Source organism: Xyrauchen texanus, chromosome 19, assembly GCF_025860055.1.
Source record: "Xyrauchen texanus isolate HMW12.3.18 chromosome 19, RBS_HiC_50CHRs, whole genome shotgun sequence".
NCBI classification, from domain to species: Eukaryota; Metazoa; Chordata; class Actinopteri; order Cypriniformes; family Catostomidae; genus Xyrauchen; species Xyrauchen texanus.
In genome coordinates, this window is record NC_068294.1 from 1,435,416 (window position 1) to 1,449,253 (window position 13,838).

General features: G+C 39.7%; 1 protein-coding gene and 1 long non-coding RNA gene across 4 annotated transcripts in view; both read left to right on the forward strand.

The window, feature by feature from the left end:
- The window catches only part of LOC127660254 (ribosomal protein S6 kinase alpha-6), a 90,004-nt gene extending 79,903 nt beyond the window's left edge, over positions 1-10,101 (forward strand). For 2 of the 3 annotated variants that reach the window (XM_052150391.1, XM_052150390.1), the window contains exon 17: positions 8,584-10,100. In XM_052150391.1, the coding sequence (XP_052006351.1) occupies positions 8,584-8,712 (129 nt within the window). In that variant the 3' untranslated portion in view covers positions 8,713-10,100. Of the gene's footprint in view, positions 1-8,583 lie in introns of all 3 variants that reach the window. The other variant, XM_052150392.1, reaches the window with a different exon arrangement.
- An 835-nt stretch (positions 10,102-10,936) lies between these two features.
- Positions 10,937-13,607, forward strand: LOC127660260 (uncharacterized). The gene is made up of 3 exons (XR_007972624.1): positions 10,937-11,573; positions 13,025-13,254; positions 13,380-13,607. It is a non-coding gene; the product is annotated as an uncharacterized LOC127660260 (long non-coding RNA).
- The last annotated feature ends 231 nt before the right edge of the window (positions 13,608-13,838 follow it).

Here is a 13,838-nt window from a genome sequence, read left to right on the forward strand (position 1 = left end):
AGCAGTATTATTAACCCTCTGGTCCTCTTCGTTTAGGGGTCACACTTGGCTTCTTCCGGTCTAAAGTGACCGAAGCCTTAAAATGTAACTTTTTTCCCCAGGAAAACCAATGTAATATATTCTTGTTCAATAATATTTTTTGATTATTATTTTGAATTTTTAAAGATTTCTATGTTACTATGCAATAATTATACAATTTTTATGAGCTATTTTTTCCATTAGAATTAATATATGTTTTAATTTTTTTTAATAAATGCAACATTTCACATAAAAAATAGAGTGCAGGCCTTTAAAAAAATAATTTTGAAGTGAGAAAAGCACCATCCAGTGGTGTTAAAAAATATAAATGTGTGTAATGTCCTGTAACCGCCCATAGACTATACTATAGCTCCCTATATAAATACATAGAGAGGCTTTTTAATTAGCCTTGTTTTTTTTACACATGATTTCTCAATTTTATTCGTTTTTTTTTTTTATATATATATATATATATATATATATATATATATATATATATATATATATATTTAGACATTCTAAAAGACTGCTTTTTGATATTTATGTTAGATAAGTATCAGGTTTTGCATTGTGATTACAATTAAACAATTACATTTGGTTAGAAAGGGAACACAATGCAAGCATTTTTGTTACTCAGTATTTGATAATTAAAAAATCTAACAAAATAAGGGATGGATAGTGATAATTCAAAACACTTTATACAGACATTTTGCAATTAATTGGTATTTTATTCAGTTTAATTCTATAAATGGTAATACAACTTCAGAAGGGAACAGCAATTATGATCTAACAGTAAAAACATAATAAAATAACATAACAGCAAACAATCATTATCAAACTGTAGGTTAAAAAAAGAGTAATAAAAATGTAATAATAATAATAAATATTATTTTAACTATATACATACAAACTGTAATTATTTTATGTAGTGTTGCATATGCAACAGATATCAGGAACACCTATTAGGCTAAAATAAGAGCAAACACAATAATTATTTGTGTGTGTGTGTGTGTGTGTGTGTGTGTGTGTGTGTGTGTGTGTGTGTGTGTGTGTGTGTGCGTGTGCGTGTGTGTGTGCACGCATTTTTGACCGAAGAGGACCAGAGGGTTAATTATGAAGTGCTGGTTGTTCATAATTTTCCAATGGCTCCAGACTAACTTTTTAAATTGGTTTTACTGGTGCAACTGACTTTAATTTACGTGGATCAGCAAAGTATTTAGGTGCTTCTGACATTCTAACAAGTGCTGCAATATTAGGTCAGGCAAATACAAGACTTTGGGTAGCATATCTCTCATGTATTTAAATACAATTGTAGGCTACAGCAATTTTTTATGGTATAACAAGACAGGTATAAGTACACTCAAGAGCGTTCCCCCACTTGAATAGGCATTTAAGCCTTACAGTTCAACAAACACTATTGTAATCCTGTCTAGGCCAGCTGAACTTATTTTTTTTTAAAAAAACAAATAGCCCCTGTAGGGCTTGCTCTAGTTATTCACTCTCGTGAAATAAGTGAGCTGAAATGCCCTGCTTGCAACTAGCAAAGCCTACGACTGAACTAATTAGGCTTTTACATTTTTTGTATGGTAAAAAAGACGTTTCGTACTCGAGCTCAGACTAGAAAATATACATTGTATGCTCTCTCTATTTGTCAGGGGCATCAAAACATGAATCTGAAAGGACTTCAGTTGATTATCTATGTTACACGATTAGCTTGCCTCAGCTTATGCTATTGTCAGGCCAAAGTCAGCCGTCTGAATGTCTAGCTACAGCTGGCAAATTGGCGGGTGCATGTGGCTTCGACTAACGTTACTCGAACGTAACCGAGAATGTAAAAGCTGCATTATCGCAGCTAGCCAATCATTTAGTGCACTTTTCTGTAGCTAGTAGAATCTAGCTTAGAAATGTAAGGAAGTTTATTTTAATGTACGTACCTTGACATGCTTCCGCAAGTTGGAGGATGAATTTTTGTAAGCGGTGATGAAGTTCTGTTTTGGCAAACACAGCAAACACTTGAAGCGAAAACTATCAGACAATTGTTCAGAAAATTGAAATAGTCTGGCGAGGTGGGGCCACGGGTTGGCACATTCCGGGATGGACCTGCTAGCGTCTTCATCCATTGTTTCGATCCATCTCTAAATAAATCTGACCATGGAGTTGACTTTGGCGGAAAGCTGAAGGTGATTGCTGATAGGCTGTCCCAATCAGTGGCGCCTGCACAATCCAATCACGTTTGAGAGGGAAACAACAAATTGAGGGTTTCCGAGATTTTTCTTTTTCCTTTATTTTTTATTTTTATTTTTTAGAAGAAGTAACGGGTACTCACGGTTATGGATAGAAATGTAGTGGAGTAAAGAGTACAATATTTGCCTCTCAAATGTACTTGAGTAAAGTCATGAGTACTCCCCAAAAATTATACTTGAGTAAAGTACAGATCCCTCAAAATTGTACTTAAGTACTGTACTCAAGTAAATGTACTCCGTTACTGTCCGGCTCTGCCCGCAATATACTTGGGGTTTCCCTCTTAAATAAAACTCTGTAATTACAGAGAATGGTATTAAACCCTCAGTGTACAAGCACATAAACACAGAGGTAAGGGATCATCAATATTTTACATTGGTATACTTTACATATAAATGGGCAAAGTTTGTAGTGTATGTGATTTTCCCACCTGTAGTCCTAGAAATGTTCAATTCTTTCCGCTGTGTTGACTTGATGTTGGACTCCATCCTGTGACGTTTGTTCTCCGGTCTGTTCCACACACACGTGCACTCATTATATTCAACTATTGTGGGTGCTGAGGCACGGGGGTATTAAGTGATGCCGCCGGTCAAAGAGACGCATCTCTCGGCGGGCTCGGCATCATCACTTAAGAAGCCCTCTCTCCCCTCAAAGCCTTGTAGGACAACCTCCACTTTAGTGGGAAGGGCTTATCATGCAGCAGGTCAGGCTGGTGCTGCTCTGCACACTATGCTGTTTTTCAGGCGTACCAGGCTGACCTCCTGGATGACCTGAGTGTGGGTTCTGCGCTTGACGAGCAAGCCTCAGACCCGTCTCGGTCCTGTCTGAAGGGAGGCTCAAAAGCAAAGTGTGGCGAGTCGTGCTCCTCCTCCCAGGGATTGCGGACAGTCTCGCTGCCCTCGCCAGCCCCCGAAGCAAGACCTCAGGACTACAATTTCTAGTAAGAGAAAATCCTGATGGTCTTGCGCCTAGATATAGGGGGTAGCTCCCCTCGGGACGGGGCGCGTGCTTCACTTCACCCCTCCCGGTACCCCCTCGAAGCCCCTCCATTCCCGCCACCTCTTGGTGTTTCGGGTTGCAGAGGCTTCCATCAAAATTGGGTGTTTTCGCTGTTCCTGCATTTTATTCAGGACGCGAAACACTCGACAACCCCTCAACAGGAAGTGTTCAAATCGAATACCCATCTCAGAGATCCTGGCAGTGTGGAAACTTCTGCCAGATATATTCTTTTCTGTGGGTCTTATAAGGGCGTCAGGATTTAATTCACTCGCTGCTTTTCCGTGTTTCAATGGCGTGTTCTCACTACCGTAAACCGGATTTCTTTTTTATGTGAGGGGTGGCGTCTGGCTTAGATCTTGAACTGCCCGTGGGTGTTCAAGTCCTAGATGATGCCTATCAAGACGGTCGTGTCTCAAGCCCTACAACTCGTTTGGCTGGTCACCATCAATCTTATGATGCACTTCTATACTTCATTTAGAAGTTCTGCCACAACATTGAAAGTTCCTGAGGTTCGCTTCCGGGGGCGAAGTCTCCCAATGTCAGGTTCTTTCACTCGGCCTAGCCCTTTTAACCCGCACATTCACAATGCATGATGTAGCGCTGGCTCCTTGTGACTCCGGGGCATCTGCATTCTGAATTATGTAGATGACTGGCTGATCCTAGCGCAGTTCCAGGAACTAGCAGTTCAGCACAGGGACATCGTCTTAGCTCATCTGTTTCTCTGGGGTTGAGGCTCAACGCCAAGAAAAGTGTCCTCTCTCCCACTCAGAACACTGTCTATCGGGGCATCGTATGGTGTTCAATCACAATGCGGGCACAACTGTCTCCCGCTAGGATTGAGTCCATTCAGATCACCCTGAGCAAAGTCGGGCTAGGTCAAGGTTGCACTGTTATCAGTATCAACGATTTCCAGGTCTCAGGGCGACCGCGTCCTCTGTGATCCCTCTGGACCTTCTGCTCATGAGACCGTTTTTGTTGTGACCCAAAGCCAGGGGCCAAAACCCCTAAGCGCCTCAGGCTTCGTTCCCTTTCTATGTGGTTCAGACCCCGGTTTTCTGCCTTGGGTCCCACTCTAGGTGCATCTTGTTGTCGCAGGCTGCTAACGACAGACGCCTCCCTGATGGGCGGGGTAGCGGCCTTAAGTGGTCGTCCAGCTTAAGGGGATAGGAGGGTCATCAGCTCGGTTGTCACAGTCACTGTCTCGGGTTGATGGCTGTATTTCTGGCCCTGAAATACCTCCTCCTGAGGCTGCCATGTCTTGGTGCGGGTGGACAATATAGCGGTAGCCTCTTACATAAATCATCAAGGAGACCAACGTTATTTTCAGCTGTATTTCTGATGTGTCGGATTCTCCTTAGGGCCCAGGGCAAGCCCCTGTCACTCAGGTCAGTTATATCCCTGGATGCCCGTATGTGGGAGCAGATTTACGGTCCAGACAGAAAATACCAATGGGGGAGTTAAGAACTCCACCCTAAGGTAATAGTTGCCCAGAGTTCGCCAGCAAGGGTTTGTGCCTCTTACTGATAGCACCACGCTGGCCGAACAGGGCTTGGTTCTCAGAGATAATCTTTTCCCTCGACGGCTTGATTTGGGTGATTCTGAACAGGAAGGATCTTCTATCTCAGGCACAGGGCAATATTTCATCCCTGCCCCGAATTGTGGAATCTTTCATGTTTGGCCCCTAAGGGTACCAACTGAGGGACACAGGGCTTTCTCCTGAGGTTATCGAGACCTTTTTAAATGCCGGGCTTTTTCCACATGGAACAAGTTTGGGTGAGATCTTAGGGCAGAAGAGGACCTCTTTGCCTCTATGAATAGCGCAATGTCTCCTCTACTTCTCCCTGAAATCACCCAGCCCCCTTGGGTCTGGATGTTAAGACACATACATGACCCAGAATGCATCTGTATGCCTTTCTTTCCCCGGTCTCTCTGCTCCCGGGAGTCTTGGCAATGTTCACCAACAAGGGTCTTGCCTCCTTTTAATGGCACCACGCTGGCCGAACAGTGTATGTTTCTCGGAGATAATACCTCTCCTCGACGGCTCGACTTGGGCGACTCTGAACAGGGAGGACCTTCTCATCCTTGGCCTGAATTGTGAAACCTTTCATGTCTGGCCCCTAATGGTACCAAATGAGGTTCACAGGGTTTTATCTTGAGGTTATCGAGACCATTGAAAAGTGCTAGGGCTCCCTCCACTTGGATCTGATCTGGGTAGATTTTTCAGGGCAGAAGAGGACCTCTTTGCCTCTATGAATAGCGCAATGTCTCCTCTACTTCACCCCGAGTCGCCCAGCCCCCCCACCCGATCGTGGTGACGCATAGCACAAATGAACCTGCATGTGTTTCCTTCTACTAAAGTTCATATTACAGAACCAGCTAACTGCCAGTTTGCTTCAGTTCTGGATTTTCTGTAGAAAGAACTGTCAGCGGCCACTTACCTCGCCACTGCCAGGTTATATGTGGCCACTGCGGTTTGCCACGGCTTGGTGGGCGGGGTGCCCTCTAAGAGGCATCCTCATTATTGCCTGGGCCTACGAGGCGCACGGTCAAGCTTCGCCAGTAGGTTTTAGGGCGCACTCTACCAGAGGGCTCTCCACCTCTAAAAACCTTGGCTAGAGGTCTCCCTCTGCAGCAAGTTTGTGATGCGGCAGGTTGTCCTCTCCGCACATATTCATTAGATTTTTATAGTTTGGATGTTCTGCTACTCCGGGCTCTTATGCCCTTGAGTCGACGTCTCAAGCTCATGTCTGAGACCTCTCACGTTTTTGTGAGTACACTGCACAACCGTAGGGGTCCGGACAGCCCCCAGTGCAGCGGCGTGGGTATTGCGTTCCCCATAGCGCTTAGCAGCGCAGCATCATAGTGAAGCTTTTTGTAAAAGGAACATCTCGGGTTACATGTGTAACCCTTGTTCCCTGAAAAAGCGGAACGAGATGCTGCGCTGCTTTGCCACACTGGGACGTCCCAGGACTGCTCTTCAAAAAGAAGTATCTGATGACACCTGGTGACGCATCCATTTATAACCTGGCCTCAGGTGCATCTAATGATTACATCAGCAGAGGCTATAAATTCCGGTCAATGTTCATTGACGTGTTACACACATTATTCACAGCTCGGTCACAACTAGGATTGTTCCCCATAGCGCTTAGCAGCGCAGCATCTCGTTCCACTTTTTTCAGGGAACAAGGGTTACACATGTAACCCGAGACGTTTTTACAGGACCACAGTAAGCCACATTCTCCGGGAAAAACTTGTATGTTAAACCTCTTTCTCTTAATCTCTTAAACGGCGTAAGGAAAAACCTTGGAATAAACCGTTTTCTTATGTGTTTGTAAACTTGGTCAGTGTGAAAATGAGTTGTAGGACAGTCGTGTTGCCTTCAGATGCAGTTTCAGATTAAAAGTGTTTGCCACACCTCATCTTTATTTCTAAACAGTGGGCCATTTATGAAACTAATTGTAAATTGGCAGTTATTTCCACAGTAAAAGAACCTTCCCAAAACTTTCCACAGGATTCACAAACTGAATACTGTAGGTTTGTTGGTTAATGGTGTATATGAATTCCAGACCATTCCTGTATGTGCATGCTCATTCACAATTATCATAATCCACGTCCATTAAATATAATGGAAAGCATATATAGGAAAGCATAACATTTTGATTTAGCAAACACACTGGCATGTCTGTTCGAAAAGAAAGTGAGGAACTTGCTGTCATTGCACGTTCTTTTACGAATCGAACAGTCCAAGAGGTCAATTAAAAAGGTTCGAAATGAAGCTTAAGAGTAAAAAATTTTACCAAATGCACTATTATCCATATCCTGTTCAGTTGAGTGCATTGCCAGCATCATGGGTTAATCTTGATGAAAAAGTGATAACTTTCTTCCAATTACAATGGAAAAAACTGAGGAGAATGAAAAGAATCCATAAAGAAGGTCTTTGACCATTAAATTGTCGCAATTTACAAATATTTTTTAGATTACAGTGTGCTGGCTTTTATTTATTTTTTATTGTATTGTGTACGCACCTGCCCACGACATGTTTATTTGGTTTAACAGCATTAACATTGACCAGTGAACACAATTTATCGATGCCATACTGATTTAGTGAAACCGAAATGATAGAGCTCAAATCAAATTATGAAACTGTAAAATCGCATTAGAGGGTTTTCATTTTCTCTAGAAAATCAAACGCAAACTGTCTTGACTTTTTTTTGTCCCATGCCAAGCACTTATGCTGGAAAAGAAAGACAAATTTATGAAGCTGAGGGCATAAACAACTTTTGAAGTAATAAATGCAAGCATCAAAGAAACCTGTTCAGTTAAGGTTCTAATTAATGTAAGAGATTATTCATGTGTTTGCTATAGATGAAATAACCCACTTTTTTACAAATGTATGCCATTTATTAAGGTTACTTTCACTTTTACTTTCACTTATTCAATTGTTCGTTTTCTTAATGAATTCGAAACAGGGTCAGTCCATCTGAAGTGGTCCAATAATTGTAAAGTTAGTTGCATGACCATTTTTCATTTGATTACTCTGCATCGGTATTGTAAAACCACCAGTTTTTATTTTATTTTACTTGGTTTAACCTCGGTGGCCATGTTTGTGTCATGGCGCAGGACAAATTTTGGTTATACAGATGTTTACGGAAACCTCAATATCTCTGCTCAGGATGGTCCTAGCTTCTTGGAACAAAAACTGATCTCTAGAGCACATTACAAGGTACATGTACGTACATAAACATTTTGCACATTCGTGTTCCTTAGACTTAGAAGTTCAGTTACTTCCTTGCTTTTGATGTAGACAAATTAATGGAATGTATTTTACATTCTGATAGATCTGCAAACCAGTATAAAAATTTGAAGAATTTTGCAAATCTGTGCAACCATGAGAAGGACTTTGGTATAAAAGCTGAATGTAAATTTTTTGCAACATCCCATGGCAAAAATGCATGATGGGGTTGGAGGAACAGCTAAGCGGGAAACAACAAAAGCCAGTGCAGAAGACAGTGTCAAATCCTCACCCCTGATTATATGTACATCTATGTCAAAAGCAAGCAAGCAAGTAACTGAACTTCATGAACTGGAGCACTTGAGATGGATTAACCCAACATTCAGATGCCTTTAACCCACAGTTATCTTTTGAGCAGGTGTTAATTTTGTTCACACCAACTAAAATTGTGAAAATATGAAAACTTTCATGAAAATGACATTTTAATCCGGAAAGGCTTTGCAAACAATTTTCACACAGTCATTGTTTTGGTGTTTCATGAATGAGGCCCACTGTCTTTAGATGTAGAGTACTCATTGTGATGTCTCTTATAGGGAGCGATGGCTGCCACATACTCTGCACTGAACCACAAGACCTGTAAACCGATTCTGGAACCTGTGGCAGCCTCAAGTCTGGCTCAGCGCAGGAACATGAAGAAGCTGACTTCTACAGACATGTCCTGAACAGAGACGTGTCCAGATCACTGTGTCCCCCTCCACACGTCCCCACACTTATCTGAAACTATCAGCATTTCCTCCTGAATCCTCATACACAATGCTGCAGGGAGTAAGATCTCGCAGGAAACACACTCTCTATAACAGCACCAGCTCTTCTTTCATTTCACAACTGCTGGATCTGAAGTGTCTCTGAGCAGTTTGAATGTTCTTCCTTTTTTCACACCAAGGTTAACCTTAGGAATTCCCTTGTTTCCTAAGAATCTTTATTTGGGTCAATCTGGTGAAAATATGTCCAGGTCATATTTTACCCCAAAATTTCAAAAAGAACTCATATTGTGCTTAATGAAAATGAAACCTATTTTTAAGATATTCTGCAGTGTGACATTTTAATTTAATTACTGTAATGGACAAAAACATTTTTCCCACAAAACAGTGATTACAATCATCCTGTTCAGACAAAAAATCTGGAAAAAAATGTATGTGCAACAAAGAGCACCAAAGAAGTATATAAACTTTTTTACATTAAAACAAATAAAATTTAGACAGTATATAAATGTGCTTAATTGTAATGAAAGTATTGTCACAATGCAAAATAAATAAATAAATAATAAATATTAATGATCCAAAAATAGACTTAATATTAATATTCTTAATGTTCTTTGTGCAAAATATTACATTTAAAACATATTTTCTATATTTTGGGGGTGAGATATGACCAAGCATATTCTTTAGCATTTTTGTGAGGTTTCACCCGTTATAGATTAACCACTTAGTGTCCCGTCAGAGGAATCATGTTAGTGTTGTCGGGCATACGCCTGATGTGTGAATATTGTGACGTTACCTCAAGCAGCCAGTGTTAAATGTTTCTTTAGCTTGATGTTTATAAAGTGTCATTCATCATGGTCATGTTTGTGTGGATCCTTGAGCACATTTGCACTTGGGCTCGGCAGGTCATCGCTTCTGCAAGATGTTTCCTCCATCTGCTCCTCTGTCTCAGACTGCTCTTTGCCTTTCGTTGAATGAAAAGTTTGAGGAAAAGGTGAAGAAATGGATCTATATTTATGTTCTATATATTCTATATCAGAAGAGGTGAATGAATGTGGATGAGATGAATCCATGAAGATAGCTGGACAGGGACAGATCTCTCTTCTCCAGATGGAGGGAAAATATTCCATAAACCTCTTTAAAGACATTGTTGAAATTGTATCATATTGTATTTATTTTGTTTATTTTTTTAATCTTATTTTTCTTTCAGGTTATGTACATATTGACATTAAAGAACATTATTGACATTGATTTTTTTTTCTCATTTGTGCTTTAATTTTAAGCTTTAAATCAGCTAAACAAGATCATATGCATTGATGATTATCACACTGGTATTATCTGTAAAAAGTGCTACACCCACAAAGTAGGTTTTATATACTTTAAATAGTTGTAATGTAGTTTATTTTATTCGTTTTATACTAAAAAGTATCAAAATACCAAAAAGTATCTTTACTTAAAATATAGAAGTTTTTATATAACCATATATTTTAAATAAAACCAATGCAATTTATTTCAGGTAGTTATTTGTATGTGGTTATTGTGTTTAAGAAATGTTATAAAAGTGAGTTGACATACACAATTTATTTGAGCAGCTGTCGATGTGGCAGGTGCGTTCATCAAATGTAAATATTTAAAAAAAAAAAATAAGTTGGTATCCCACTTTTTCATTGGCACGGACTTTCCCAGGCAGATGCAGTATCTTCCTCGGCACTTCAACGGTTTGTTCGCTGCAGCGGATCTGAATATAAAGGTAAGTTGAGCAAATTTAGCCAAATGACTGGTGATGTAAAGTCACGCAAAATCGCTTCAGGGAGCTGAGGTTAGGTTTGCAAATTGTACTGTAATCACTGATCTATATATATAACTGGATAGCTCATGACATCACAACAGTGAAGCTACTGCGCCGCCATCTTGGTATTCCCTAACGTTCTGTATTCCTATGGGTCTCAATGGGAAATCGTCTGTTTTGGTGAGTAATTTTTACCTATCCAGTCACATTAAAAACAATGTTTTATGTCTGCATACACTGCATCACAATGCAATCTTCCTAAATATGTAATTCATTATTTATTTTGACTTTCATATTTCCCTGCTTATTCTAAATGTGAGCGTGTTATGTTACTCTTTATTGCAGCAGCATTACGCTCAGCGGCAGACGTGTTACTTCAATAGAAACAAGAAACTGAGGTAAGATATCAGTAGACATTTTCAAACATATTTTTAGCAGGCTTTAAAGTTTTTATTCTGAATACATAATTATGTTTTGTAGCTTTTGTTTACGTTGAACGTGCATTGTGGTTATTTTCTTAGGATAAATGAATATTAGCTATGCAGCTAACGTTAACTTAGGAAAATAACCACAATGAATAACAGTATAACTCACCAAGTTAGCTTTTTTGGTCAAGTTGAATATCTAATTGCAGATCAACACGGGTTACATTTGATAAATATAATGTGGGCTTTCATTAATTCTCTGTGTGTGATTTGTACTTTTTGCAGTGCAGGCCTGAATACGGTCCAGCTCACGGGCATCATTTATAAAGTGATCAATTGGAATAGACGAGGAGCAGGGCTGGACTGGTAATCTGGCCTACCGGGCATTTTTCCGGTGGACCGACGCACTTAGGGGCCGATCAGTGTGGACTGGCCATCGGTAGAACCGAGCGGGCGTAGTGTCGGCCGCGATAAGCTAAACGAGTCGCCGCGTTAGCGAATACTCTCCCCCAACAACTTTTGGGCCAGTTATGTAAAATCCCGGGATGATTTCTCTTTCCAGTCCAGCCCTGACAAGGAGCACATGGATATTGTTGAAGTTAAACAAGGTAAGTTTGCCGTTTGGATTTCAATAAACATCCCACTGAATGTTAGATAAAACTGGAATTGGTTTGCAACAGGAGGAAAAGCTGTATGAGGAGACAGTTGTCAGCCTGGCTTCACTGAAGAGCTGTTTTAACAGAGTAAAAAATATTTTTTATTTGCAATGAAGATACTTTTACAACATGCAGTATAAGTCTCATAAAATTACTGTGTTTCAGATAGTATAACATATTTAATATTAATAGAAAAGTTGACCCAAATATGTAAATTCTGTCATCATATACTCAACCTCATGTCCTTCCAAATCCATGTGACTTTCTTTTGCAGAACCCCCAAAAATGTATTTTGTATTCCATATAAGGAAAGTAAATGGTGAGCAAAATAGCTTGTTTTGGTCACCAATGGCATTCATTATATGGACAAAAACATTTTTTTTAAATGTCATCTTTTGTGTTTCACAGAAAAAGTCATACAGGTTTGGAAGGACATGAGGTTGAGTAAATAGCTGTGTGTAAGGTCTTAAGTTGGGGTATAAAGTTCAAGGCTTCGTAACTACTAGTTAGTTTGCAACTAAGTTGGTGCTTAATTTGGTTGCTCCACCTGTTCTTAAGGCAAGTCTTAACTAGTAAGTCGTAAACTCTCCATAAAGTGATGCGTCCCATACTATGACGTTTACCTGCATTGCTCTATTAAGCAGCGTTCATATTTGTACACAGAAGTATTAAAAATCCATGAACTTCAATTTGATTTTGTTACGGTTGATGTACAAACCTTCACTACGGACGTCACAAGAGCAGCTCTCTTGAGAAACATATTTTGATAATTAAGATATTATTTTAATTATTTAACATTTTATAATTTTATATTTGACTGTCATTCATATGATTTTGAAGCCTGAAAAGGAAATCATAGCCTTATTTTATTGTATGACTCAAGCTTGTAAAAATCTGTATAAATGAATTAGTGAGTTTGTATGGTAATAAATCATCATATTTATGAAACACCTAAAACAGTCAATTAATTGTCAAAATCACAATTATTTGATTGATGCCTATTATGCAAAACATGAGATTATTGATGTCATAAAATATCAGTCTGCTTTTTTATTCCATCAGTTACACCTGCTCGGAGTCTTCCGTAAATATTTAGTTTATACGTAGGGTTACGTCGTACTGAAGTTTAATATTTAGTAGTGCATAAATTGTGACTTCGTGCTCATTTACGCCACAACTAGGCTAAGTTTAAACTTTTGTATAGCTGGTGCAACCGGCCCCTGATCTTTATATCAAACTTTTAATTTTTCTTCTATTTTGCAGTACAAGCTTGCCCAGAGTTTTCTTAAGCCGTTTGGAGTGTGATGCAGCATGTTTCCTTGGCAATGAAGTGGAGGCTGATGTTTGTGCAGCTTTCTGCAATGCACTTTGAGTATGAAGATGTGATTGTTGTATGGTTCTAGGTTGAACACATTTGCCTCAAGTTCCTTGAATGCAGAACCACCATGGAGATCCAGAACCTTTGTGGGGACAGAGATGGGCCTTGTGAGTGTGTGCTGTTGAAGAAATCTCTCAGCTGTCTTGCAGACTTTCAGGACGCTGTCTGACGGTCTTATAAATCCACCTCAGGACTTCATGTCGATCAGTGTGTTCATCTTGGGAAGAGCTCTCGACACGGAGTGCTGATAAACAGGTAGTGCACAGAATCATCTTCATAGTTGTTTTAACTGTATGCTATGTACCCCACCACAGCCTCTTTGAACATGGACAAGCTGGGAAGACATACAGTGATGTTTTTCTCTGTGTCTTCTGTTTCAGGCTGAACGTCACTGCCTGAAATGCCAGCATATCAGAAGATGCTGCCTCCAGTGTCACTGTGATATCCGGTGGAGAACTGTTGCCACTAGCTCTGATGGCATGTCTTGCTACCATTCTTTTGAAAGCTGAATAATGTGGGATTGTTGTTAAATCCATTAGCAGATTTGTTCCCACATATCTGCAAATTTTTATTGTATTGTTCAGTTTAAGTCAATTTTTGTATGTACTTGGAAGCTTTTGTTATTGAACAAATAAATATGTATGATTTCCTTGAGTGTGAATATGTCAATAAACTTATTTCTAATTATGATTTAAAAGATCAGGATTGTTGAAATAATTAAATGCTCACAAGCTGGTATGTACATATTCCAGAAATGAATGCAAATGGATAATTCCATTAAAGGTGGGGTATGTGATTTTCTTTTTTGACCATTTTTTCAAAATAACTTGAAATCCTAT